We start from the raw sequence: 26,533 nt of genomic DNA, 5'->3' as shown, positions 1-26,533 counted from the left end.
AAACGTGCCCACATTTGGTGCTGTTCTGGGGGCTGTTGGCAACAATTTATGTCGCGAGGATCGAAGTAACTGGTTCTCGGTTGCAGATAGTTTCGGTTCAAGAATTTGAACTGTTTCGACATGATATACCGCGCTTCCTTCTGATTTCTGTGTGGTGATGGAACACGACGTGATTTCTGGCGTACTTCAACGTGTGGTCATTGCCGGCTGGACGCTCGGTCTCACCGCTGCCGAACTAGGTTGTACCGGTGGTCTGGAACTATGCCAGCGTTACAGCCTGTCTTAAACGCCGAATACTGGATGCACCTTAGCATATCGTGGCTGGTGAAGTGACTGACAGCCAATATCATGACCGTAGAACAGTCTCCTTTGGATAATCATTGTAAGCAGGTAAGCGTAACGGTTAGGCCTAGTGGAGGTCGGGCGAATGCATGCGATCGTAATCGATGCCCGTCGTATTTTTTCCCCCCCACAAGGGTGAATTTATGCTAAAGATTGTGAAAGACACGAAATATCACAACTAGCACTGATAAACATTAAGTTCGGTTGTCACGCTTCCAGTGCCAATAGCCACTAAATATATGAGGGATTCAGTCGAGCAACGAAATAGTGACGTTTTCCACTAGATAGGCACAGAAATTGACGATATTCCTTCCACAATGTCTTGTTTATCGCAAATGATGCAGAGTAAATAGACGATGTATCGATAAGGATGGAGAAACGCGGATTGAGTAACTGAAGTAGGTGCGGTTTCTGATGTGGAAGGGTTTGTCATTTATAGTTCCCCTCCCTCACTCTCCCCCGATGTCATACCTGTCGCGGCATACCAGAGCCGAAATAGGAAATAGCAATTATTTTCTTCCCGCACAAGAGATCACCTGACACAAAGCCTCGTGTTGACTCATCATGTCTTTAGACGCAGATGCGTTCGCTTTGGTGTGTCCGAAGAAACGACATTTAGATCTGTCATTGTAGAACAGGAACTGGGGTCCGCAGCACTAGCCCCTGTACTCTAGCTTCCATATCGGTGTAGTTCCGCGAACTGGGTCTGGTTTTTACATAGTGGTTGTAAAGCGCTGAAACGTGAATGGGACGCGACGACGTGGTTGTAAAACACTAAAAGGTGAATGGAACGCTTTCAAAAAGACGACGTAAAAGGATGGTACGTGACACGTGTTTCAGGACACAGACTACGACTCACAAGTTGTCGGTGTCGCGTGTACGCTACCCGAGCTAACGCTGTAACATAGTTTGGGCTTTGGGAGAGGAAAATGAAAATCACGTTTGGCCCAATTCTTTTGGGGTACAAAAAATGCGGTAACAAGAATATGTGGACTTCAATATTGTGCTTCGCATAAAAATTAGCACCATTAGTTCTCTGAAGACAGTTCCTTTCCAACCAGTTTGATAGGGGATGTGACAGACCCAAAGAACCCTAGAATGACAGCTCGTGGAAGTTATAGAGCTATTCCATATTACCTCCAAAACTTCACATTCAAAGCATAAGAGTAGCATACACAAATGTTGCTTGTTTCTTTCTTTTTTTTTCTTCAATGTGCGGCATTTCGAGGTAAAATGCAATGAGAAAAGCTTCCAATGTTTCAGGTCGAATACAACCATTGTGTGTTACAGTGCGAAACAACTTGAGTAACTTTTTTTGTGGTCATAATAAACGCTGCACACACACACACACACACACATTACCCATCACCCATCAACGGCGTTCTTCTCTTAGCCTCCTCTGGCTGAGCACGAGCAACGGCGTGGGGAAGAGCTAGTCCTGGAGCAGCTGAGAGAAATAACGGGTGTCAAGGATGAGCGGATATTAGGACAGGCTCTGGAAGCAAGTCGCACCCGGTCGGGACGTTATGATCTGTCGCATGCCATCTCTATGTTGGTGGACGAGGAGCCTGCCACCAGGGTGAGAACTGAGAGTGTTTTGAAGATGAAAGAATTAATTAATTAATTCCTTAGGCAACTTGAGGCCTTGTATGTGATTGTCCCTTCTTTGTTGTTCCAGCCTCAGAACATCAATTCTCTCATGAGAAAGTTTTGCTTTGTTGTTCTTACAAAATGCAATGAAAATCATTATGGTTATGGGGGCTGTAAAAGTCAGGTGCTACGGTATTGTACCGGTATACATTTATTGTATCGTACATTATTGTACCTGAATTGATGGCCTAATTGATGCCAGGGACGGGTCACTCAGAGAGGGTGTCCCAACTGACATGAACGAAGATCTCAAAGAAGGCCGAACACTTTACTCTAATTAAAACAACTGAACGTTGTTAGCAGCCGTGTAGCCTAGTTGCCAGCACCTTTTTCATTGTGCCTAATTGATTAACTAGATAAGTATAATTAGCTAACTCCTAAAATATTGGTTTAATGGCTGAGGTGTCAATTTGAAAGTTGCCTCTGGAAACACCTAACCGAAGTGTTTCCAACAGGGTGAATTTGTGTGGCATTTTTCTTCTTTCTTTTTCCGGTTTGGATACCCTGTATAAACTGTGTAAACGAGGGCTCTACCAACCTGGAAAACCGGGAATGGTCTGGGAATTTTTATGCGACTGGAAAAGTCGGGGAGTTATCTGGGAGTTCGCCAAAAAGGAAATGAAGTCGGAAAATCGCAGACAAGTGCCGTGACAATGCACAGCGAAGTACGAATGCCGATCATTGGTTGAGTGACCACGCTGCAGCAACGTTGCAGCAAGTAGCAGTTCGCCAATTCGACACGCTCAGAGGCGGAAAAGCGGGGCAGCCTCACTAATACTCAACAAATTATCTGTTTTATGAGAGATCTGTATTTAAACGTAGCAGCAGGCACCAAGTTCCCTCTTGTTTTGGTCAGGGAATTTGCTCACAATCGTCAGTTAGAACCTGGAAAAGTCTGGGAATTTCAAGGCTGCAATTTGGTAGACACCCTGGCTAAAGATGCAACATTATGAAATAGTGTTAAAGAAACATGGAGACAGAGGCATACAGGGCATTGTGTCCCTCTTTTTTCAATTCTACAATGTCTAAGGGTTCTTCTATTAGTCAGCTGACACGAGTGGTAATCGTGGCCTTTATAATGGAGAAATTAGGGTTGGTGTTGTGTGGTAAGCCTGTACTCTGTAACTTTACATGATAAGGAAGTCATGTTCCTGGACAGGTGTGACATGTGTTATGGTAATTTTGGCTGTTTTCCCCATTTACCTTGTATTTGGTAGACCTTCCATTGGCATCATCCTGCCTGCTTCTGTGTCCATGTTTCTTTAGTGATTCTTTAGTTTCATCAGGTTGGATGTTCACAGACTTGCTCAATTCATGACCTTCAGTAAAGGTAACCGCAATATTTTTATTGTAGGCACCAGAGGGCTCTGGTGGTGATGCAGTGAATGGTAGTTCACCACAGAAAAGGCCCGCAAAGGTAATTGATTTGACCACTGAAGGAGATGACCTCCAGAAGGCAATTGCTCTCTCTCTTCAAGAGCAGCAGCAACAGCAGCAGCAGGTAGTGCTATCAGTATGTCACAGATTATGATCAGGGCCTGACCTTTTAGGATTATACCCGATTAGGCCCGATATTAACCCCCCCCAAATTCAAATCGGCAAAAACAGTGTTTAAGCCGATGTGTCCCCGAAAACAACTGGACCAAGGGGATTTGAAGTCATCACAACTAACAGAGAACTTTCTTTGGAAACTCTGTTGTAAATGCATAAATATGTTCCTACAAACTTAGATACATGGACTAAATATTGATGCTCTGTGTCTACTGGTGTGTCATGCGTATTACACCGGGTAAACTGAAGATTTACACCAGCTTCGATCCGATTCATCAATAATCGGGTTTAATCAGAATCAGTTCAAAACCCGATTGCACAAAAATTATCGAAGCAACATGTAACCTGATATTTACCCCCCTGACGTTGTTAAAAAATATATCCCGCAAAAGTCGGGGCCCTAATTGTGATAGGTGTAACTCTCAGAACATTGGAGGTTTTCTGGAAAGTAGTTCCAACAAAAATTGTTTTGTTCATTCGAACGGAAAGTCTGTTCAGAAAATCATTCGTCAATGAATTTTGAGGTTCCAGAAAAGCTTCACTGTCATGATGTATTCGAAAGCGCCACAAGATAGACGAGGGAAGAGACGTACATGAGCACTCGCGTTCATCTAGTGTGTTTTCAAATACGTATCTCATGTTATACCGACAGGACCAACCTTCGACATTATTCAACTCCACTATCATTTTATTTTGATAAATGAAAAATGGGAAATTGCTTAGCTTTCAAGCAGAGTGTATGTGTCTGATGAATGTAGGTTTTGTACCTTGTCCAAATAACAGATATTGTCTTTTGTTTCTGCCAATATCCTTCTACGTACAGGATGTTCGGCGAGGACACGCTATTTAATTTTTAAAAATAGGCTCACTCACAAAAGTTTTTATCACGCAGTATCGTGGCTTGCGTTCGTGTCGCGCATTAAGTAAACTGACTTTGTTAATTGAAGAAAACTTGACAAATAAAAAAATTATTTGAAGTACCATAGTGTGTGGCAGGAACTTTTATGAGTTTCACCCAGGAGATTGCGAATGATTTGACATGCAACCCATTTGCAAGAACTAAATACCCTCTCTTGCCGTGGTTGTGTAGCTTGTTATTAGATTTGGTATACGTATTTCTGTAACTGAACAGCAACAATTGATTTAGTGATGAATTTACTACATGGATCAGGAACACTGTTTAAGAATGGAGGAAAAAATTTAAAACAAACAAGAAAACCGAGATGATTGTACACAAAACACCCCATGTGGAATGACATCATGAATGCCATTGTTGAATGTAGAAACAGCTGTCAGGTAACACAAGCCAGTGAAATTATAAAACAGAAATCATAACATGCTCACTTAAAAAATGACTTTTGTAATGTTTACTGTGTGTTGTTACACAACATTTGTGATGTTCCACCTCTCAACTTTGCACCTGAACTCGTATGGAGTGCTGTGTGGTTATGGGGCTGTACTTTTAATTTTAGCTTTTACTTTTAGATTAACCCTTAGATTTATTAGGTGTATTAGATCAGATAAATAGATACATAAATTAGATTAGAGTTATTGTTTATTAGATTTATTATTAGATATGTTCGGTTTGGGAGAAAGAGCTTTGATTCGAAATTTGAGTGCAGAATTTCATATTAGGTTTGGAATTCGATTCAAATTTTACACCTTGCTTCGGTATCCAAAAAATCCAAATATTTATACAATGGCCATTAAAAATGCGCGTAGCATGTTAACCTGGCACATAAACCATAGGATCCAATGCGCATACAGAAAATGACACGTTACCGCCTTTCTGGCATTACTCATATTTTCGATGGCCATTGGTTCGGATGATCACAGACGACCGCTGGTATAACAGCTCGGTATTATATGGCCCTAATTGTGGCCGTATTTCGATTTTTCTAGTATGTGCAGAAAGTTCCCTGGCTGAGCTACTACACTGGTTAATAAGCTAGCGGTGGCAATGTGTTTCAGGTTGTGGGAGTGTCCGTTGAGGAACAGGACATCAGTCGGGCCCTGGAACAGAGCTTGGGCACTAAGCGGAAACGGGGTGAGGCGTGGCAGGACCCTTTAGACCCCCACGAAAGGCGCCGTCAGGGGGACTGGCCCGTGGGGCTGAAAAATATCGGGAACACTTGTTGGTGAGTTATATACTGTGATTATGTAAAGGCCGTATTCAAATAAAAGAAAATACCACTTAAGGAGTGCGACTTGTACTTCAAAGCCATATTTTGTGCGTGATGCCAGTCGTGTGATTTCTGCAAATCTTGGCCATCCTGTAAATTGATGGTGTTGGTGTACCCATTAAAAACATTTGACATTCGTTTGCTGTCATACGACATTTCGCGCTACCTTAGAGCCTCAATTATAATTTGGTAGACCAGGTTTCCCGTCCACCATGTTTGTTGTCAATGCCGCTGCCCTCCCTTTCCAGCATTCTCGCGCATGGAGTGTGCTGATTGGTCCAGACCCGCAACTTTCCCGGCATCCTGGCAAAAGTAGAAGCAGTCTCAACTCTCGCGCCACATTGTTTGATGCCTACGCGGCTTTCCCAGCTCTCACGGATTGCTGTGTGGACATGAGAAGTTGCCCGGCATTTCTGTCGTCCGCGGCGTTCAGTGTCGTAGTGTGGACGTAGCATTAGCTAAGCAAGCACAACATGTTGTCACGATATTGGACCAATATTGGCAATGTTGGCCCAATATTGGTCCAAGATTGGACCAATATTGGGCCGGTATTGCCAATATTGGTTCAATATTGGGACAACATGTTGCGCTGTTTGGGAGAGACAATGCTGTTACCATCATGGATTGACTTAGACTTTCAGCCCGCTTTGTGTGGAGCAAAGGTTGACCTCCATTCGTGGCTTTAAGAACCAGTTCGGATGCTGGCTCGAATTTGGTGGAAGGTGGCAGCAGTGCCTTTTGAAGCCTTTGTTGCCTGTGTAGTACAAATCAAATGAAGTTGAGTTGAACTTAGAAATATATTTGAAGGTGCACATCAATTGTACCACTCTCCTAGGTTTTCTGCAGTGATTCAGTCCCTGTTCCACCTGCGAGCTTTCCGTCGCCTTCTGCTGGCATTTGAACCAGGGGAAGGGGAAAGGCATGAGCTCATGATGGAGCTTCGTAGGCTGTTTGGGTTGCTGGGAGCTACGGAACGCAAGTACGTGGACCCATCTGGTGCCTTGGCTGTCCTGCGGGAAGCCCTTCTACCCGGTGCGTCTCCAGACGGCCAGCAGGATGTCTCAGAATTCACGCATAAGCTTCTCGACTGGCTGGAAGACGCTTTTCAAACAGCTCATCGGTAGGGTTCTCGTCAGTGCCTGCACAGATACTAAAAAACAAAAAAAGAACTGCTTTCGCGGGTAGTGTGTAAAGCTTCCGGAACATGAAGTACATTCTTTTTTGCAGTGAGAGTGAGCAGCAGGACAATCCAATGCTTAACCTTTTCTATGGACGTTACCGAAGCGAGGGCGAGAATGAAGGTCGCACTTTCAGCAATGAGGCAAAATTTGGCCAGTACCCCCTGCAGGTTAATGGCTTCAGCGACATCCACGAGAGTCTCGAGGCAGCTGTCACCCAGGAGTTTGAGTGTGCTGGTAATTCCAGGGGCGGCAAGTCAGGACAGCAGGTAACAAACGCTTACTTTCCTGCATAGTACCAGTAATGTATAGGGCCCTGTGTTTCAGGGTATATCCGGAGAAGCGCTTATTTTTTTATTTTCCACGCAATATCACCCAATTTTACCCTGTTTTACGGTTCCTGGGATGAGACCCGATTTTTACCCCCGATTTTCAAAAACACAACACAGGGCCCTTAACAGTTACGGCCGTAAATGAATACTGTCATTAATGTCTTGCCAGACGCTCAGCAATACGGCCTTTGGGACAAAACTGAGATAGAAGGGCAACAGCATTCCCGCAAGACAGTTTATGGCATGCCATCGAAACTGCGCAAGCCTCATCACCAAGCGCCATAAGCAGGATTTTGCACATTTAATTCAATTCGAAATAAAACGTTTTTTACGCGACTTAATGTTCTGTCATCTTTTTTTTTTTTCAGCGCTTTTCTGATCATTTTTGCACTTTGCTTCGCTCTTTATCTCGTCTGTTCAGGTGTTCAGTTTGTAGGGACCTTGAACCACAGCATGTGGCATCGCACTGTGGTGTCTGCATTTGAAAAGTAGGACACCACTCAAAAAACTATACAAAGCACTTCAAAGCAGATGTAGTTTGCTGTTGTATTTTCAAAATGCCACCTAAACGTTGTTTTCGTGTGTTTCTTAGTGAGAACGTGACTTCGCTACATTACATTCAACGTTCGCAGACGTGTTTGCCAATGTTAACATCATCGGCAAAATGCCTTCAAGGATACTGTCTGGCAGCTTCCCAGAGCTTAAGGCCGTATCTAAGTTACGGCCATTTCTTAATGCCATAAACTTAAAGGCCCTACATGTGCCCGTCTGACAGCGGTACAAAGTCAGCTTATAGTCATTAGATAAATGCGCGCAAATTTTTTCCTAACATTTGTTACGTTTTTTTATCGTAGAGTTGGTTCACCCGTCTTCCCCCCGTGCTGGTATTTGAGCTGTCGAGGTTCCAGTTCAACCAGGCACTGGGAAAGCCTGAAAAAATTCACCACCGCCTGGACTTTCCTGAGCTCCTTTATATGGATCGGCAAGTGCCTACTTTGTTTGTCAGTAGCGGCCTGCAGATACTTGCATAATGTGGATGGCTCTTGCATTGCAACTTGCACCATTCATGGCTGGCTGTGCTTTTGAAATGCATTTCTCGGAATGATCGTGTTGCAAGCAGTCAAATGCACAATTTTTAAAAGAATGTTTGCGCAGTTCACATTGTAACGTTGGGAGAAATCAGGTTTTACCCAAATCCCTAAATCTGTGATTCGGGGAGTAAATTTGGGGAAGAATCAGGTAAAACACGAAAACGACAGACCCTCATTCTAAATTGATTACAGTTGAACCTCTATATAACGAACTTGTAAATGCTGGGTCTTTGTTGCTTTAAATCGAGATATTCGTTAAATGGAACACGCCAAGTTAAACAAAGATGGCCGCCGCACTACCAGCGCCGCACGTACCGCAAAACGTCATTTGTCATAAAACAGGTACTAAGGTAAGAAGGGCACAAAATATCAAGCTTTATTCATTACATAACGCTAGGTAACGCGTAATTTGTGCACAATATCGTTCTGAGCATTCATAACCTTCGTAACTCCGGATGACCTCGACTGCTTTCTCCTACGCGATCGCGTATCGAAGTTTCTTGGTTGGTTCACTTGCACTCATGACGTCCGGAAAGAACAACCGTACGCCGCCGAAAAGAACGAGAAACGGGTACATGTCACGTAGACGTCTGCGCCGATGGAACCTTGAACGGCAGCGGCATCATGCCCATTTTACCACCGTCAGCATCAGCGGCGCGAACAAAAACAAGTAATGAAAAGGCACAAAACCGCAACGTACTCTCGTGTTCATCAACACAAGTAAATTAGACTTCGCGAGATGTCAGCAATGCGTGTTTTCTTGTCCGAAAACAGGTGCGAAGAGACCCTCGCGCCGGTTTCGAAACAGCGTCGGCGCAACGATTACCGGCGGCGGAGACGCACATGTCGGCACGCTCGTGCCTACAGCACGTGACAACCGAAGTAACCAACGAAAACTCGCGTAAGGACAACAGAGAGGGAAGGTTTCTCCTCCTTTTCTTCGTGGTGAAGGGGAAAGACACGCGCAGAAGAGCCCAGAGATTTCGTTAAATAGAGGTGACCAAACAAATGTATTTCGTTAAATCGAATGCAAAAATACATTGGCGTCTATAGGGATGCGTTCGTGCAACGGAAATTTTTCGTTAAACAGAGGATTTCGTTAAATCGACGTTCGTTATTGAGAGGTTCAACTGTATAATAGTTGAATATGCAAATTTTGGGTATGCTCTAGCTTTGTTTTTGTACTATGCAATCTGGTGCTCGTCTGAATTTCAGCTGTGCAACACATTAGAGCTCTTGAGAATCGTACGAATTGTACAATGAATTGTGTGAACAGTGGATTCCAGTGCATGTGAGATCAGACTGTCTTAACTTTGGATGGGTTGGCATTCCTCTTAGCAGCAACCGAAAGTGATTGTGACGTCACATTGTGGGAAGAGGTTTATGTAGCTGGTTGGAGCAAATTATTTTTCGCGCGTGCAGCATTCACCTTGCTTTGCTCCGACTTGCAGTTATATGGAATACAATAAGAACATCACACGTAGCAAGCGGGAGGAAGTGCGTCGTCTGCAACAGGAACGGGATCGTTTGCGGAAGCGGCTAGAAAAGTGAGTATTCTTTTGTATCCACGCCATAATACTGCCGTATAATGGAAACGTTTGTCCGTTCACATCACTGCCGGATATTTCTGGGTAAAACCCGTTTTTACCCCGCGATTGGTGTGGCAAGTAATCGGGTTTGACCCAATTTCTACCGGTCAGTTTCGGGTTGGTGTTTTGCGTAGCTTCTGTGTGTGCTTCTGTGTTTACACTTTGTGGTGGTCTTGTGTTGTCTGAACCACCTCAGCGTCATCATGGGCTGAAAAAAGGAATAATTTAGAAGAGTGGATGGCGGAACACAACGATCGGGCGATGGTGAAAACTTGCTTGCACGTCATTTCGTACTTCCCCATTGAAGAAAGCCGTGTGATCGAATAAAGGCACCTCTCACCTTGGCAAGACATGTTGCGCTCAAGGAGAAGGTGAAAGGAGGGCAGTCATTAGTTGACGCTTGATGTTGTCAACTTGAAAGGGAGCAAAATGCAGGAAGTGCCATTCACGTCCGTGCTTGTGTTGACGAAAACTGGGACAAGCCTCGAAGAAGCTGATGGGCCCCTTGGAGATTCAGTGTGAAAGCTTTGCCCTGCTGCTAAAACTATGCCTGGAGGGCATCAACTCTGTTGTAAGCAACTACTGGAGGTGTTCGACAAGCACCTGGAGGAGATCCAAGGAAAGGTGCAAAACCAAGCCTTATTGTCGATGAAGCAGCCGATATCATGGGCTGTCCAGCAGTAAATACACTAGTGTGCCTCGCCAGTTCCCAGATACGACAAGATATTGTCTACCTTGTAGGTAAAACTGAGCACCATAAGCATATGTTGTTGTATATATAGTTGGAAATTTGGTGAAAAACTGCTGTCCTGGATAAGTCTTTTACAGCTTCCGTGACAAGTGTTTTTAATGTCTACAAAGAACTGCTTTCTATGGCCACAGGATACAGTAAGCAACTGAAATTGGAGTTTGGACAGTGCGGTGATGATCTTTTGTGCTTGACTACTGGGAATCTGCATCCAGTACTTGCTTCTGCAGCATTGTCATTGACCTGCCTTCCAAATGGAAGCCATGACTCAGAACAAAGTTTCAGCATATGGCCCACGGAGAACATCAGTGGACGATGAACACAGCTGAGGAACCCAGAGCACAGCTGATATTGCCAGTGATAGATTGTATATCAGTTATGGTTATACAACACCTTTCCTTTCCGCTGTTTTTACTCATTCTGGTTGAGAGTGGGCTTATTCTTTTAAAACCCAAATGAAGAAATTCCACCCAATTCCACCATGTTTCTACACCCAATTTCTACTATCTGAATTTTGACAAAAATAAAGCCCACAAACATTCGGCTCTCATGATACACTATTACGTTATTTCTGTTGTGTTAATTAAACCATCTACAAACATGGCCACATGCAAGTCTTTTTCTTCTGTTTTGTTTTGTCTTATTGCGTGCTTGTATTTACTGTATTGTGCTATTTGTTTCAATTGGTTTGAGTTGCCCCAAACAGTATAATAAGTGGAGGAGGACATCACCACTAGTCACTTTCATTTTGTCTTGAAGTTCGTGGTTATGCTTTCAGGTACATCAATTATGGCTCAGGACCTAAACACGTACCCCTACAAGACGTGCTCCAGTACACCCTCGAGTTCGTCGAGAGCCGAGCAGGTCAAGATGTAGAAATGGGCTCATCTGTGTAAGTTTCTAGGCATTCTATCTTGAACGGTGCATAAATAAGAAGAGAAGGTACATGTACTAGTGACTGTACAGATAACCCCAGTATCTATTGGTTTCTTCCTTGTTCCATTGTGACAATGAAGGTGATTTTCTGTCTCAGCTGACATTCTACATTTTTTATGCCCAGGCTGCCGCGAGAGCCGCCCGAAAATGCAGCTGAGCCTCGCAGTGCCTCAGGAGACATGTTGCAGCCTACTCCGCGGCATGTGACAGATGCCGAGCTTCGTGTGCTCCAGAGCTGTCTCAGGAGGTGGCACCATGAGGTGGAGAATGACGTTAAAGGTGAAGTTACCTGGCGCATTCTCGTGCATATTCAAACGGTCATTTCTGTTCTTTATGGGCTCTGCGAATGTCTAAATTCTGTGCAGTTCTGCGCATTAATTCAAACTCAAAGACGATTGAAGATTTGTTCGAATAAAAGCGTAGTTCAAACTAAATTGGCAGAAGCTCGGAATAGGAACCTGAAGCGCTGGCAGCACTAGCAGAGCTAGCTGCATCAGAGACACGTCATGGCTCACTAGGCCCTGCTGTACGGTTTCGCAATGCCAGATATATCTGAGGGTCATTGATGTTCAAAACAGCTCATGGCTGAAAATCTGTTGTACGCATTTGCATTCATATCTGCAGTGGCGTCTGCATTTCTATGTTTGCAAAAGCAGCGATGTATTTAATTAAATTTTAATTTAATTTAATCTAAATTTAATTAAGCAGTGCCAGAATTTAATTTGTGCAAGTTTGATATAAGAGTGAGTGGGCCCCAACATGCCATCTTTTGCCGTCAAGTTGCACTATAGCAAAATGACTTAGGCGGACGTTAAAAAATCAACTGTTTTCTTATTGGTCGAATATGTAAGAAGACTAGTTTAAAAATTTTGATCATATGGTTAATGTGTACTTCATGCAAGGGCGGATTTAGTGGGGGAAGGGGGGGTTACCTGATCCCCCCTCAATTCCAGACTTGAACATAGGGTTCAGTGGTCCAATCCCAGCGTGCACCTGGCACTTGTCCATAGCGGACGCCCCCCCCCCCCCCCCCCCCTCGGAAAAATCCTAGATCCGCCCCTGACTTCATGTTCACTTCATGTGAACTTGAGTAGCGTGCGTATAATTTCTTGTGATGACTCACAATAATCTATGCTACAGAATTACAAGAGGGTGTGCGGCGACTGGATGTGACCATTAGGGAGATCTACAATGATGCCTCCTTGCGCAAGGTAAGCCAAAGGCTGGCTTAAATCTGCGTTTAAACATTACTGCTCAGAAGTTGAATTGCCAAAAAAGACTTGTTGCATGTTTTTGTCCAATGTTTTTGTCGCCTGCATTTCTTGCTAAACTTTTATCTCTAAATGCCCCCCCAAAAATTAAAATATAATGCCCCAAGATATAGCTTATATTTTGCTGCGACCCTATTGGTCCCTATTATGCATGATCTATATTGACTTGTGTAACCACAAACCAATGAAGAGAGCGGGAGCTGCCAAGCATCTGCTCTGGCATCTGTGAACAACACCATGTGACAACATGCCATTGTGCTGCGTTTGGAAAGTAGGTTGTCATGTGGAATCGTTTCATACTTCGCAGGCTTTTCGTCTAGGCTGGGTGTGTCTAGGCAGGGGTTTCTCAAGGCGCTCTACAACTTTCCTATAACTTAAAGGAACTGTAAATTGAATGGCAAACCTGTAGAAGTCTTCTAAGCCCCCTAAACCCTTTTAACACTTCAGATACATAATAGCTCCGCTGTCCATTGATCATTCTTGCCGCAATCTAATTTCAAACATAGCTGCGCCAAGCTGAGCTTGCGGACTTCTAGATGCGCCAACCCCGAGACAACTCCTACGCCACCTATTGAAAACGCAAGCAACTAGGCAAGCCATCAAAGAGGGGTCCTGGCACTTGTTGTGAGTGCGGTGTTGCATCATGTATGCTACACAGTTTGTGCATCCCAGAACACAAGAACATAAACTACACATCGGTATAAATCACCTGGCTGCGAGGTTTTGCAGACGGCAGCGAGCAGACGACACACTCAGTTTTTAAGAAAGGCCAACAGGTGGCGCAGATATTTCTCACAGGCACGGAGCTCACAGGTTACACCATTAACAGTTTAAGCCAAACTTCTCAAGAGTTGCTGCTGTTCTTCAAAACAGGTCTAATGGTAATTACCAGTGATGGCCAGTAGTTAACTACATGTAGCTAAACTACTAGTTAAACTACCTGATTGTAGTTGAAAAGTAGTTATCAACTACTTGCAGAAATGTAGTGGCAACTACTAGTTAAACTACTATTTCGAGTAGTTAACTACAGTAGTTAGGTTATTGCAGGCGCCAACTACTTCCGATTTTGCCGCAAGCTTTACGGCACGATTGTGCTTCCTTGAGCAACTTGTTTGATGAGAACGGAGGTGCAGAGAAATTGTGCTGTGCATGTGTGCTAAATCTTCACTTTTATCGCTGCTTGTAATTCATTTTTAGGTGTCCAAGAACACTATAGAATGGGATTGGTGATGATGGACAACGTTAAGTAGTTATAGATGTAGTTAAAATACATTGCAGTAGTTAAAGAAGTAGTTTTAACTACCTCCCCTGAAAAGTAGTTGAACTACTAGTTAAACTGCTCCATCGCGAAGTAGTTAGTAGTTATAGTTAAACTACTGTAGAAGTAGTTAGTGGCCATCACTGGTAATTACTAAGTAGTAACCTGTCTCAAATGTGTTATGTAGTACTTCAATATCATGTGATATCTGTCCACCAATCCGTGGCCGGCTGCCACTTTGTCCTCTGCGAACATCGAGGGTCGCCACCTTTCACTTTCTAGAAGTGTTCAAAATTAAATGATACAAAAACTATGAAGACCTCTGAGGGGTGATGACTCGTGTGTGTGATCACACAAGTTCTACAAGATATTGAGTCATGGTGGTCATATTCCACTTTACAGTTCCTTTAAGATATCTAGATATGTTGTCTTATTAATTATGCTGTTTGGTTCCACTTTTGTAGGGCGGTCCCTCATTTTCAAAACCTTTGTAGGTGTTAGTTTGGACACCCTGTAAATGGAATGGTTCTTTATGTTCCCTGCAATATTTTTTTGGGGGGTCTTTTATATCATGGTCCTGCAGGTTGCATACCGGCTTCATGCTGTCCTGGTACACGAAGGACAGGCCGCATCGGGACACTACTGGGCATTCGTGTGGTGTCCCAAACGATCTGCTTGGCTAAAATTCAACGATGTCACGGTGTCTGAAACCTCCTGGAGCGACCTGCTCAAAGATTCCGTCGGAGGACGTCACTGTGCATCGGCGTATTGCCTCTTCTACGTGGATCGCAGCAACAAGGAACTGTTTGATGGTAATTTTCTGGCTAACAGATCTGCATCATATCAGGTCTGGCCTCTGTAGCCTTAACCGTGCTTTCACGAGCGACGTTCCTCGCGGAAGCGGAAGACGCGGAAAACGAAAGGTCCTACCTTTCTGGGCGTGAGCGCTCAACATCCAGTGTTCACGTACACTGTTAGCCGCGGGGAATATCGTGCGACGCAGCCACAAGATATTCCGTAGCAGACGACAGGAAAGACTCTGACGGTGTCGTCTGCTAAGCGCACACTCCCGACATTCCGCACAGTGTGAATGCTCAACACAACACGGGACGGAACTTCGTCTCTGTGAGCAGTTTTTTTTTTCGCTGTTTCTTCCACCAGAATCTTCCGTAAAGATGTTGCTCGTGTGAATACACAGTAAGGGTGTGGTGTCCTTTAGAAGTTGCTTCCAAACGTACACCTGAAGTGGGAAAGGGGTGCTCTTTCCTGAACGAATGTCACAAGCTCCTCTTCAAGGAGCATTGAAATGCCCTCCCATTAATTTTTTATTTTTATTTTGTCGTGGTGTGAAAACAAAAAACGTGAGGTCCTGACATGTAGCGTGCGCGCGCGAGGCTTCTGACCTGCACATCCGCTCCAAACTCTCCACTCCGTGAAAGAGTGCGTAAGTGAACGAAGAAAGCAGACGTCACTTCGTAACGTTTGCAGTCCTGATGGGAGGCCATCAGGTGACTCTTGGCGTCGCCCGATGTGACTGAAGCGCCATAGAAGTAGCGGACAAATTTTCGGTGGCCAGTGAGAGCGTACGGCTGGCATGCGCAGGTCTGACGATTTAACACGAGGAGATAAGGTCTAGTCATTGGCTGCTTCCTCCAGATATTTTTCTAAACTTTATTGCGAGGCGCACAATGAATAAAACAGGATATTGAGCCGTGTTAAATGTCACTTCCTTGCTCCTTTAAAAATGGGTAGAGCCTGAAGTTTTAGGGTTTTACCCGATTCTTCCCCGAATTTGCATCCTGAATTGAAGGTTGCCTCTTTAGAGTGAAACCCGATTTTTACCTGGCAAATTGCCCTCTCTGGGATGTCTGTAGGAATGCACCAACTTACTTGTTTGGCAGAAAAATGCAGTTACATCACCGTTTGTACCAAACCGCTACAGTTAGTTTGAATAACTGAGCAAGATTTCTCCCCGATTTTAGTGTAATGGAAGTTTTTTCACCTGAATTCGCATGAATTTAGTGCACATGTTTATTTACCCGATTTTAACCCCCCGAATTTAGAAAAAAATATTTCCTGAAAACTTCAGGCTCTAACAATGGGTATTCATGTTACATAAAAGCATGTGGTAAAATGAGGGTGTGCTGATGTTTGATGTGGTGCAAAATCTGCAGGCTCAAATTTGAATGTCATATTACTTTGTGTCTCTATCTTCTTTATAACTTTAGACAAGTGAGCATTGTAAGTGCTGCATAACAATTTGTGGTCTGCAGAGGTGAAAGATGCGGAGTTGGAGCTCCCCGACGACCTTGCACGATACGTGGAGGAGGACAATGCACTGTTCCGCAGCGAAATGGAGCAGTGGGATAGAGAACAAAGGCGTGAGCAGGAACGGTCGCAGGAACAAGAGCACAGCCGAAGTACCAGATCTCATCATACCAGCATCGATACAGTAAGACTTTATTTGTACTTTATACAGTGTTTTCATAACTGGTCTTCTGCCGTCGAAGTTACAGCCCTTGCAATGGAGTGTTTTGAATTTTTTGAAAAATTTTGGGATGGTGCCATATTACCCCAGTAGAGAGCAAGTAGTGAACAAAGTGCATAATTGAAAAGCCATTTATCTACTCTACTAGAGGCTCCTCTTTTGGCCTGCAAAATCACTCCAAATGGCCTACAAATCTCTGCATAAATGCCTTCCTTCAAGACCTATCAAACATGTACATATCATAAAAAAGTTGCCTCACTCGTGATAGATTCTCCAGGATTCTGAAATTTCCTCTGAGGAAAACAGTGGAAATTTTAACCATGCCTTGAGCACTCCTTTAATGTGAAAAAAGCTAGATATTACATCCGATTGTATCCGTTGCATGAATTGAAGTGCGTCATGGAAACCTGTAGCAGGAAAGCACATTGGGTACGCTCCCAATGCTTGTATATTTCTGCATACGTGTATTTGACACAGCCACTGGGATCATCATTAGAGTCTTCGCCACAGCCAGTGTCACAGGCACAGCAAATCAATTCCAACAATTGGGTGTCTAATAAATTTTGCTTGTCTTGTCTGCTGTAACAAAGTTTTGTACACGTGCATTTAAGTGCAACAACTGATATAAGTATGGCCTGACTTTTTCGGGTTTTATTTTTGGCCAAATTCGGGGGGTAAAATATCGGGAGATATTTTTCATTTGAAAATTCGGGTGTATTCGGGTCAAATCCCGTCGTCGGCATATTCTGTCGTCAGGAATTCTGGTGTATTCGGGTGATTTTTTTTTGTTTAATAAAAATTTGTCTTAACATGGAACATTGTCATAACATTGTGCTAAACATTTGTCTTAATGTTTAGCAATGTTATCAAACTTTATTTTAATGCACGCTTACGAGTGTGCCACGCGACCCGGATGTTTTCGGGTAGATTCGGGTTAAACCCGAATTTTACAGATTTTGTTCGGGGGGTAAATATCGGGCGGATACGGGTTTCATCCTAAAAAGTCAGGCCCTAGATATAAGTGGTAGATTTTTAATGCCATATTGCAGTTTTCTCTTTGCTGTTGTGGATGTTATCCATTGGTAATCACAGATCTTATAGAACTTGGTTTTAATTTGCCAGTTCCGAAATTGAAGATAGTCTTGTGCTCGTGCGCAGGAAGCTGGGGAGCTCTCCGGGCTAGAGCTGGAGCATGCCCATCTTGTGCTTGGAACTACCCAGAACCGACTGCAACAACTTGGTGGGGAGCCCAAGGCACTTGCTAAGGTTTTGGAACAGGAGGAAGCCCGTTTACAAAGGCTAGCTCGCATGCACAACACCCAACCTTTGTTGCAGGTTCGCCTTTCTTTGCATCAGAGACCTTTTTGTTTGCACAACGAAATGCTGTTTATTAAATTATGTGCAGCCACGAAGGCGAGTCATGAATCGACAGGAAAGACCTCGACTGTCATTCCGTCTCATTCTCTGAGCTCTTGTTTCCCAAAGGGCCAGCCTGGAGCTGTCGACCGATTTTCAGACACATGAGAAACCATGCGCGAAACCTCATTCAGCGCAGCATTTTAGTTCTTAAGAGAAACTGGAAAAATTCACACCTCTGGTTTTAGTTTTACGGCTACATACGCAATGTGCAATCACACCAGATGTCAGAAGGGTGCAGAACTGAGATGGTCACCGATCGCTGTTTCAGGAATGGTGAAATGTAATCAGCAAGCTTTCTTCTGGAATCTGTTGCTCAGTTGTTAGGAAACAAGGACCGGAATCTAGAGACAGTGACATCATATCAGTGAAAGTGCTGGCTATAAAAATTAAGGGTGTGCGAATCCGAATATTTTAAGTCGAATCGAATGGAGGAAAAAATTCCGAATACCGAATCGAATATCGAATATTCGTGCAAAATTTACAATATGTGACTTTCGCACTAAAAGTTTCCGTTTTGTAGCCCATGGCTTTAGTGCAATTTTTCTGGCATTAACTGTCACAAGAGAGACATGCAATTCGTCTACTAAAAGCCCCTACTCTTTAATTTTACATGAGAGTGCTTCCTGCTTTTCAGGTGAGCCTACACTTACTGGAGTACTGGAGTGGTTACCTTCATTTCAAAATTTTATGTCAGGCAGTAGCATGTTATACAGATGATGTTGTAATGGTTTCAGACAACCGCAGGCCATTTGTGATACAAACGAATTGGCATCCCGCCTCAGCTTTGCCATGAACATGAATTTCTTTGCACTCGCCCTAGGAAGTTGCACTACTGAAATTTTAGACGTAAAGGACATCTTTAAGACACCCTTCTTGTTCGTGAGATGTAGTCATTATTCGAGAGTCCTAACTTTTTAAAGGCAACCCCACAGACATTAAATCAAAGTCCCTCGTCGGCACCGCGCCTGTGGGAGGGGTGCACCCCTCCCACAGGCGATGTCTACAAAACTAACATTAGATAATTTTATCTTAAACTAAACACTGTCCCCCCTGTGTTGGTCCTGCAGCGAGGGCAATTTCGTAAAGGAGGCTTCACTTCATGCACGGAAGCATCAGGTGAAGCCCGCTGTAGGGTTGCGTCGTTCATATTCGTGGAATAGTCGAATATTCGAAAAATCGAATATTGGATATTCGATTCGCGAATCGAATACTTCGAGCGTTTGATATTCGATTCGAATTCGAGAACTCTAATATTCGCACACCCCTAATAAAAATCAATGATCACGCCTTCAGTTCTGACCCTCCCCCCAATGTAATGTGCAGGCATACATAACTCCCTAAAAAAAAAAACAGACTCGTTGCTGATTCTGCCGCATGGAACACACACGCGCATCTCGGATGCCCAAGGCAAGCGACAACGCTCGATTCTCTTTCTGCCCACGCGGTTACCGTCCACTTAAAGTAGCACAGAAGTCATTTTTAACACCCAGTTTTCTTCCTATAAAACTGTTAAGTAGGCCAGTAAGATGCACCATGCGAAGTAAGTCGCACCACAGAGTCATAATTATTGCGGAAATTGAATTTAAAATACGCCGCAAAAAGCGACCGTGCGCAACGGTGGTGAAGAGCAGTACCAGCCCGTGATCTGCCCGGAACCTCGCGCTGACACTATAAGGAGAACGCTCGCTGATTGGTCTAGAGAAATGTTGTCCCCTACTCCGCTGTCGTCTGCTACTCGGCTGTTCGGGGTTCCGAAAAAGCCTTTCTCCTTGTCGTAATGATTAATGGTAATGATTCGGCCGCTCCTCCTATCCCCAATTCTCCGGGAGAATTGGCAAAACTGGTTTACGGCGGCAAAGGGACAAGGCGCTGACCCCCACTGACCGGCGAACCAGAACGAGTTCTCCTTATAACGTCATCGGTGACGTGGCATCATACCTCCTCATCCTCGTTATACCTGGTGTGGCGAGTTAAGGGTGAACGCGTGGAGCCATATTTATGCGAGTTTTTTTCTGAGAAACAAATTGCACACATCAAAACCTTTTGTGCTATTTGGTAAAAATGAGACACACACACTTTCATCAGACTTCTTAATCTGAAATTTTTTTGGATGGCCCTCTCTACTCCTTTAAAACTTGCCTTCCTAGTGAAACTACCTTTGTGTGCTTGAGAATAGTACGGTCACAGCAGAACATTGACTGCAGGACGTACGTCTGCAACATCCCGGTGTCTACCTACTCCTGAACGGGGCGAGTAGCGGCCACCTCAAAAGGTTGCTACTGGAGCAGTTCGCCCATCCGGCGCTAGAGGACGACGGCCCCCAAGGTCACCACCTGCGGCAAGAGGCGCTCCAGTGCCTCGCCCACCTCAAGCGTCTCCACCCTCAGGATGACCACTACTACCACTGCTGGCACCAGGCTTATTCACGGTACTCCTCCTCCTCCTCCTGTAATTATTACCGGTCCTGCATTTCCAGCCTTCCCTCTCGCAGGTTCCGTAAAGTTGCTGCGACATTTGTGGCGGGAGTGGAAGAGCTGTGGGCGGGGCACGCTGCTGTGGCCCTCCCTTTGTTGGTGGACGCTTGGAACCTTAACTTGGAACTGCAGAAGAGCTCTGGGTCTCCCACTGAAAAGCGTCACCTCGCCGTGGACTCGAGGCTACTGACCCACTTCCGCAGGCAGTGCCTCCTGGTAAGTGCGTAGGCCTCTCCCGGCAGGCCGTGAGAGGCCGTAGGCCAGGTTTCTCCACCCAGTAAACACATATACAGTCAACCCTCGATTTATGAATTCCCTCGTTTTATGAACACTAGCACGAGGAACCAAACTTTTTACGTGCATTTTTCCCTCGTTCTATGAACCTCGATATTCGGATAATGAACGGAATTTCTGGGAACCAACTAGGAGTTGCCCAGCGTTTTTGGCCTCAATTTATGAACGGATCGTTCCGAGGCCAACGAAAACCTTGAAGGGGATTATTCGTGGTCTTATGAATGACGCCTGAACAGCCAAAACGTTTTCGAGGTATTGCACCCTCGGTTCTTAATCCCTCGAAATCCAAACAACAAACGTGTTTTTGCAGAAGTGTTCCTGACCTCAGTTGGCACAGCGGAAGGCATGGTCCAAAGCAAAATTTACTATTTAGTATTAACTATTTAGTATTGCATAATAAACAGAGTGTGAATGCGCTAACATCTGTGTTTTGTGAGACTTATACAGCAGAAGGCATGGTCCAAAGCAAAATTACACAATATATTGCATTATAAACACAATATCAACTCGGAAATACTGTTCCATTTGCTCGATAGTACTCACTTAACAGAATTTTCGATTTATGAATCCCTCGATTTATGAACGATTTTTCGGGGAACCGAGGGTGTTCGTAAATCGAGGGTTGACTGTTCAGTGAAACCCGCGTATAACGATATTGACGGTAATCGCGAATTCCATCGTTATGCGGGGTACATCGTTAAACGAGGGAGCCACCCCGAGTGTAGCAAAAGAAAAAGAAACAGATGCTAAAAAAAGAAAAACTTGAAGCTGCGTGACATTGCACTGGCTTGGCAAAACAGCGACCAGAACTTGTGGAGGGTAACCAGGGAACGTATCGGAACAACTTCTGGCAACACTACACGTCACCATTCCGCAAGTCGGCTTCACCTTAACGCCTGCGTGCTTTAGGAGAAGCTCGCTTTAGAACCCTGTCGCGAGACTCGCAGGTGGAAAGCACGTGCTAGGCCTTTTGAATCATATCGCGAATTTGAAATAAATCAATAAAAATTTTAAATAAATAAATGAAAGAATAAAAAACTACTACAGTGTAGCTTGCAAACATTCCTTTTCTCACTTTCAAAGAGTAGCACAAAGCACCCCCAGACAGTTAAAAATATTTACTGCTGTGCGGCAGTAAACTACTAGGCTACGTTTTGTCCATGAAATTGTACAACGTAGGAAAACACTACAATTTGGGTTCTATTAAAAGGGTTGTAACAGCACCCATACAAACACAGCCGTGTATTTTTGAATGAACATTGTCTTTGTAAAGCTAGAAGATGGGCTGGTTCGTGATTTAATAACGTTTGTAATCTGCCTGCTATTTTGAGAACCTAACAAAATGGACAGTGTCCTGCACTGTAAATCATTTACAGTGATTAGTTAGTCAGCTTTTTAATAGAGCTGTGAATAGCAAAATTTCCATTCCGAATAGTTTACGAATGTTTCACTGCAAATCAAATTTGAATAATTAGAAAAAACCCAATTCAAATAATTTTGAATACCTCATGGTGAAATATTTTTTAGTTAGATGTTGTTCTGTTCCAAACATGTGAGCCTTTACAAACAGCAAAACATATAGTGAGAGATACCTGTGCTGTGTATGGTAGACTGCATTGGTTGGATGAACTGCATTGTGGGTTAGTCAACATGTTCCATGCAGCCTGCTATGTGTGCATCTCCTTATTTTTATGTTTAGATTGTGAATTTCCTGTACTTTTTTTGGACTTACGCAGCAAACATTTCCATCTGTTACTGAACACGTCTCTCAAAGTACATTTACTGGAACCTGTAATGCCTAGAGTGTGGTGTTGACAGTGAGCTCACAAAATTTGTAGACTTTAGTGACAGAATATTGTAATCAGTGTAAAGCGTGCTTCACCTAACACTCGAGAATAATGAGGTGAAGCCGACTTGCAGAATGGAGCCGCACACCAAATGGAACAGTGGCACTAATGTGAATGCTTCACCTAACTCTTGGATGTAATCAGGCGAAGCCCACTTGCAGAGTGTCGGTGCCGATACCTCGTTCCAGCACAAGAGTGAAACCCGCATATAACGATATTGACGGTGATCGCGAGTTCCATCGTTAAACGGGGTACATCGTTAAACGAGGGCTGACCTAAATAGCGCGTCCCCGGACAGCGCGCGTGTAGCGAAAGAAGAAGAAACAGATGCTAAAAAAACGCGATGTTGTGTGACATCGCACTGACATGGGAAAATAGCGATCAGAACTCGTGGAGGGAAACCGAGAGCATAGCAGGACAACTTCTGGCAACACTACACGTCACCATTCCGCATGTCGGCTTCACCTAACGCCTGCGTGCTTTAGGAGAAGCTAGCTTTAGAACACTGTCGCGCGAGTCGCGGGTGGAAAGCACGTGCTAGGCCTTTTGAATCATCTCGCGAATTTGATTAGCATTGGCCAAATACGGAGACACAAAAGCGTTGCTTACCTCGTTCACTGACAGTACTGGAAAATGAACATATCGCTGTCTATTTTCTTCCCTCAATTTTTATTTTGGTTTAATTCTTTTGACGTGAATTTCGGATGATATGAATTTTTTTTGCTACCCCGTGAGATTCGTATCATCGAGATTCTACTGTATCTTATCGCGGCGAAAATCGCCGTGAGGTTACGCGCACAGGACAGCGTCCAACATCGTTATACGAGTACTCGTAACCGCGGTCTCCATCGCCATACGCGGGTCGTTTCCCCATAGAAACAATGTATATCTCGACGGTAAAATCATGAACCATCGTTTTACGGGGGGATATCGTTATACGCGATATCGCTATCCGCGGGTTTTACTGTATTCGAAAAATATTCGAAAATTTCTAATACTGAAAATAGGTTGCGAATACCGTTCGAATAGCATCAAATATTCGTTTCATATTCGAAATTTCGAATATTCACACAGCTCAACGTTTTAACGAAAACGTTGAGATCCTTTGTTGTATGCAAGATATCTCTATGTGCATGTAGATCTGCACGGAGATGCACATTTTGAATAGCTGTCTCTGTTTCATGCATCTGTGTTGCAGGAGGTGAACCGTCGTTGTGTGCAGCAATTTGAGTCTGGAAACAGTGACTCACCTGATCCCCTGCAGCTGATGAGTCAGCTGGTGATCCCTTGCATGGCTCCCATGAGCGACCCCAATGCAGACTCTAGTGATGTTGCAGCTGTAGAGGAAGTACGGAATTCTTGGTGTTCAATGCTGGCCCTCAATATGCCTGGTATGACTACTGATTTTGATGAATTCTTACTCTAGTTCAGTTGGCTAGAGGTTTTTAAAATAGGTGTTTCACTTACACAAGTGTGCATTTACACAACATTCACTTACACAAGTGCGAATTCTGTTGAAGTGTGCATATGATTCCAACGTAATGATCAATATCACACAGCATGGTGCATCACGTGAACTCAAAACATAAGTTGGTTATAAATGGAGAAAAAGCAACAAATGTGCAACAGAAATTGATAAACTAAAAAATTTGAACTGGTGTAGAGATAAATAAAGTTGTTAAAATAACAGGAGAGTGTACTACAATTACAAAATGCCTGTGAAGTGAGTGCGCCACACAAAACACTGATTGCATGCACATTTGTAGATGGAACTTTGTCCTTTAGGGTTAAACAAGTTTTTGCCTACCTGTTTTCACTGTCACACAATGGGTTAAGACCAGGAAAGACCCGGAAAACCCTGGTGACCAAAGTTTCCAGAGCACAAACACAGCCATTTATGCAGGCAGGGATGAACGTTAAATATTGTATACAGTCTCCGTCGGATTTTTCGGACTCTGCGGAGATTGCGCAAAAGTCCGAATAATCGAGCAGTCCGAAAAAACAAATTTCGCTTCAAAATAAACGTTACTCAGCCCTAGTAGGCTGGAAAAATTTGTCGATGCCTTCCTAACGCACGTTCAGCTCTGCCTGATAACATCAGCTTCTATTTCCCGAAGCGACATTTCGTCAACGCACACTGTCAGAGGCACCGCCGTCATCAAGTCTGCAAGTTGGCTTCACCTAACGCATGCGTGCTTTAGGTGAAGCTCACTTTACAGCTCTGTCACGTGACAGACCTCTTCTACTCAGAGGAATGGAAAATGAACAATCATCACTTCCTATTTTTTTTTGCCTCAATATTTTAGTTGATTGATTTCTTTTGATAGGAATTTCGGATGATACCAATATTTTCCGTCACCCCAAGAGAGAAATGAGCTGGTTGGGCAAACAGAGTCCGAAATGTCGAGCGACTGAGCTGCACGGCGTCCGAAATTGTGGACGTTCTTATGCATCAACACTATGGGACCCGCGGGCCGTTCCACAAACGAGTCAGAATAATCGAGCATGTCTGAAAAATCGGTCTGCAACTGTATTTACTTGGATAATCTGCACCATTGCAAGCGCCCCCTGCGGAGCTTGATGCCTGTGGCGCGGCCTTCATGTGTGTCCCCCTCGCAACTAATGGCAACGTCAGTGTGTAGACGTGAGAGAACTGAGAGAACCGCTGCAAGCCGGTGGAGGTCAATGGTGGGCAATTTTCCGGGTAAAAACCAGGTTTCACCCTAAAGAGGCAACCTTCAATTTGGGGCGCGAATTCGGGGAAGAATCTGGTTTGTCCCTAAAACTTCTGCCTCTATACGTGTATCATGTTTAGTGTTCGTTGCGCACCTTTTGTCACGTATGCATCACAAACATGCCCACATTTTAACCCTGTATTCTACACGTGTTCCCTCCAGCCGACAAGCAAAAGCAGTTGCAGGACTTCCTTAGTGCACTGTTGGAGCCCAATACGGCGGACACCCCCGCACGCCCCCTGGCGCCCGTCGTGCGTAATGCGGACCTCAGTGGAGCCTTTGAGAAAGTGATGCAACGGGTGGTAGCCAGCGGGCAGTGGATGGACAAGGGAACGCCGCTCTAGACGCTCGTACGTGAGCTCTTATATAACAGTCTTGTGCAAGAAAACGTGCCTTCAGATGAATGGCTCCAATGTGGTGATGCCAAAGGAATCCAGGTTTTACTTTTTTTCTTAGTTTTTACTTTTTTACTTCTAAAGGACACCATGCAAATTCTGCTGTACAAATGTAAATAAAGATTATCTGCTGTTGGAGAGAGTTTAGATTGAAAGACTCAAGTTTTGTATTAGTCTCTTTCACGAACGTTCTGCTCATCTACAGTACCCGGCAGAGTTCCTGCAGTGCTGCACCTCCTGCACAGGATAATTTTTAAAAAATGCAGGCATCACACAGGACCGTCGCTTCCTCTGCAGTCTGTGGCAGGTGAGTGCAGCATCAGTCTGTTAACAGGCGACATGGCAGCATGTTGTACTTCTCACCGCTGGAAAATCTTGTTTCAATGTGTGTATTTGGTGTTATGCTATGGCAACACTGTTAGCCAAGGAATGCATTTCTTAGAAATCTTGTGAGTACTTTAGATACATTATGAAGTAACGAGATATGACGTTTATTTCATGTTGAATGAAAATGTGTGCAGATGGCCTAATGGCAAAGCTTCCGTGCAGTATCATTTTGAAAACTCGTTCACCATGTTGCGGTCAATGACAAATTTCCAACCTTTTTGTGCATTCACCTTTGCACAAAGCAGCAGAAGGCCTGCACTACAGCAGCACTTTAGTGTTCCTGTTACAGTGCACTTGCATCTGCAATGCAAGAATAGCACGGTCCTGCACCTTACACTGTTGGTGATAATCATACTAGCATTGCT

At 44.2% G+C, this 26,533-nt stretch overlaps 1 protein-coding gene across 3 annotated transcripts; it reads left to right on the top strand.

Moving 5' to 3' along the window:
- On the top strand, positions 1-25,919 carry LOC135386194 (ubiquitin carboxyl-terminal hydrolase 25-like). Of its 3 annotated transcripts, none has more exons than XM_064615987.1 (18): positions 1-382; positions 1,736-1,921; positions 3,347-3,493; positions 5,515-5,681; positions 6,562-6,846; positions 6,954-7,173; positions 8,091-8,218; positions 9,779-9,874; positions 11,443-11,556; positions 11,725-11,879; positions 12,741-12,811; positions 14,713-14,941; positions 16,403-16,581; positions 17,776-17,952; positions 20,241-20,464; positions 20,528-20,726; positions 23,850-24,042; positions 25,549-25,919. In XM_064615987.1, exons 2-18 carry the CDS (start codon positions 1,892-1,894, stop codon positions 25,728-25,730), a joined length of 2,796 nt encoding a protein of 931 aa, XP_064472057.1. In that variant the 5' UTR covers positions 1-382; positions 1,736-1,891; the 3' UTR covers positions 25,731-25,919. The 3 variants fall into 3 exon arrangements, with proteins under 3 accessions (XP_064472057.1, XP_064472055.1, XP_064472056.1); XM_064615985.1 differs by having other exon boundaries at positions 1-390; XM_064615986.1 differs by lacking the exon at positions 1-382 and adding an exon at positions 970-1,162.
- Positions 25,920-26,533: the final 614 nt, after the last annotated feature.

Source organism: Ornithodoros turicata, chromosome 2 (assembly GCF_037126465.1).
Source record: "Ornithodoros turicata isolate Travis chromosome 2, ASM3712646v1, whole genome shotgun sequence".
In the NCBI taxonomy this organism is placed as follows: Eukaryota; Metazoa; Arthropoda; class Arachnida; order Ixodida; family Argasidae; genus Ornithodoros; species Ornithodoros turicata.
The sequence above is the reverse complement of the archived record's forward strand: the minus strand, read 5'-3'. Positions and strand labels throughout refer to the sequence as shown.

Coding starts and splice junctions, on each gene's coding strand:
- LOC135386194 (XM_064615985.1), top strand. CDS start 349: ATGACCGTAGAACAGTCTCCTTTGGATAATCATTGTAAGCAG. Junction 7,174..8,090: donor GCGGCAAGTCAGGACAGCAG/GTAACAAACGCT, acceptor TTTTTATCGTAG/AGTTGGTTCACCCGTCTTCC. Junction 11,557..11,724: donor GTAGAAATGGGCTCATCTGT/GTAAGTTTCTAG, acceptor TTTTATGCCCAG/GCTGCCGCGAGAGCCGCCCG.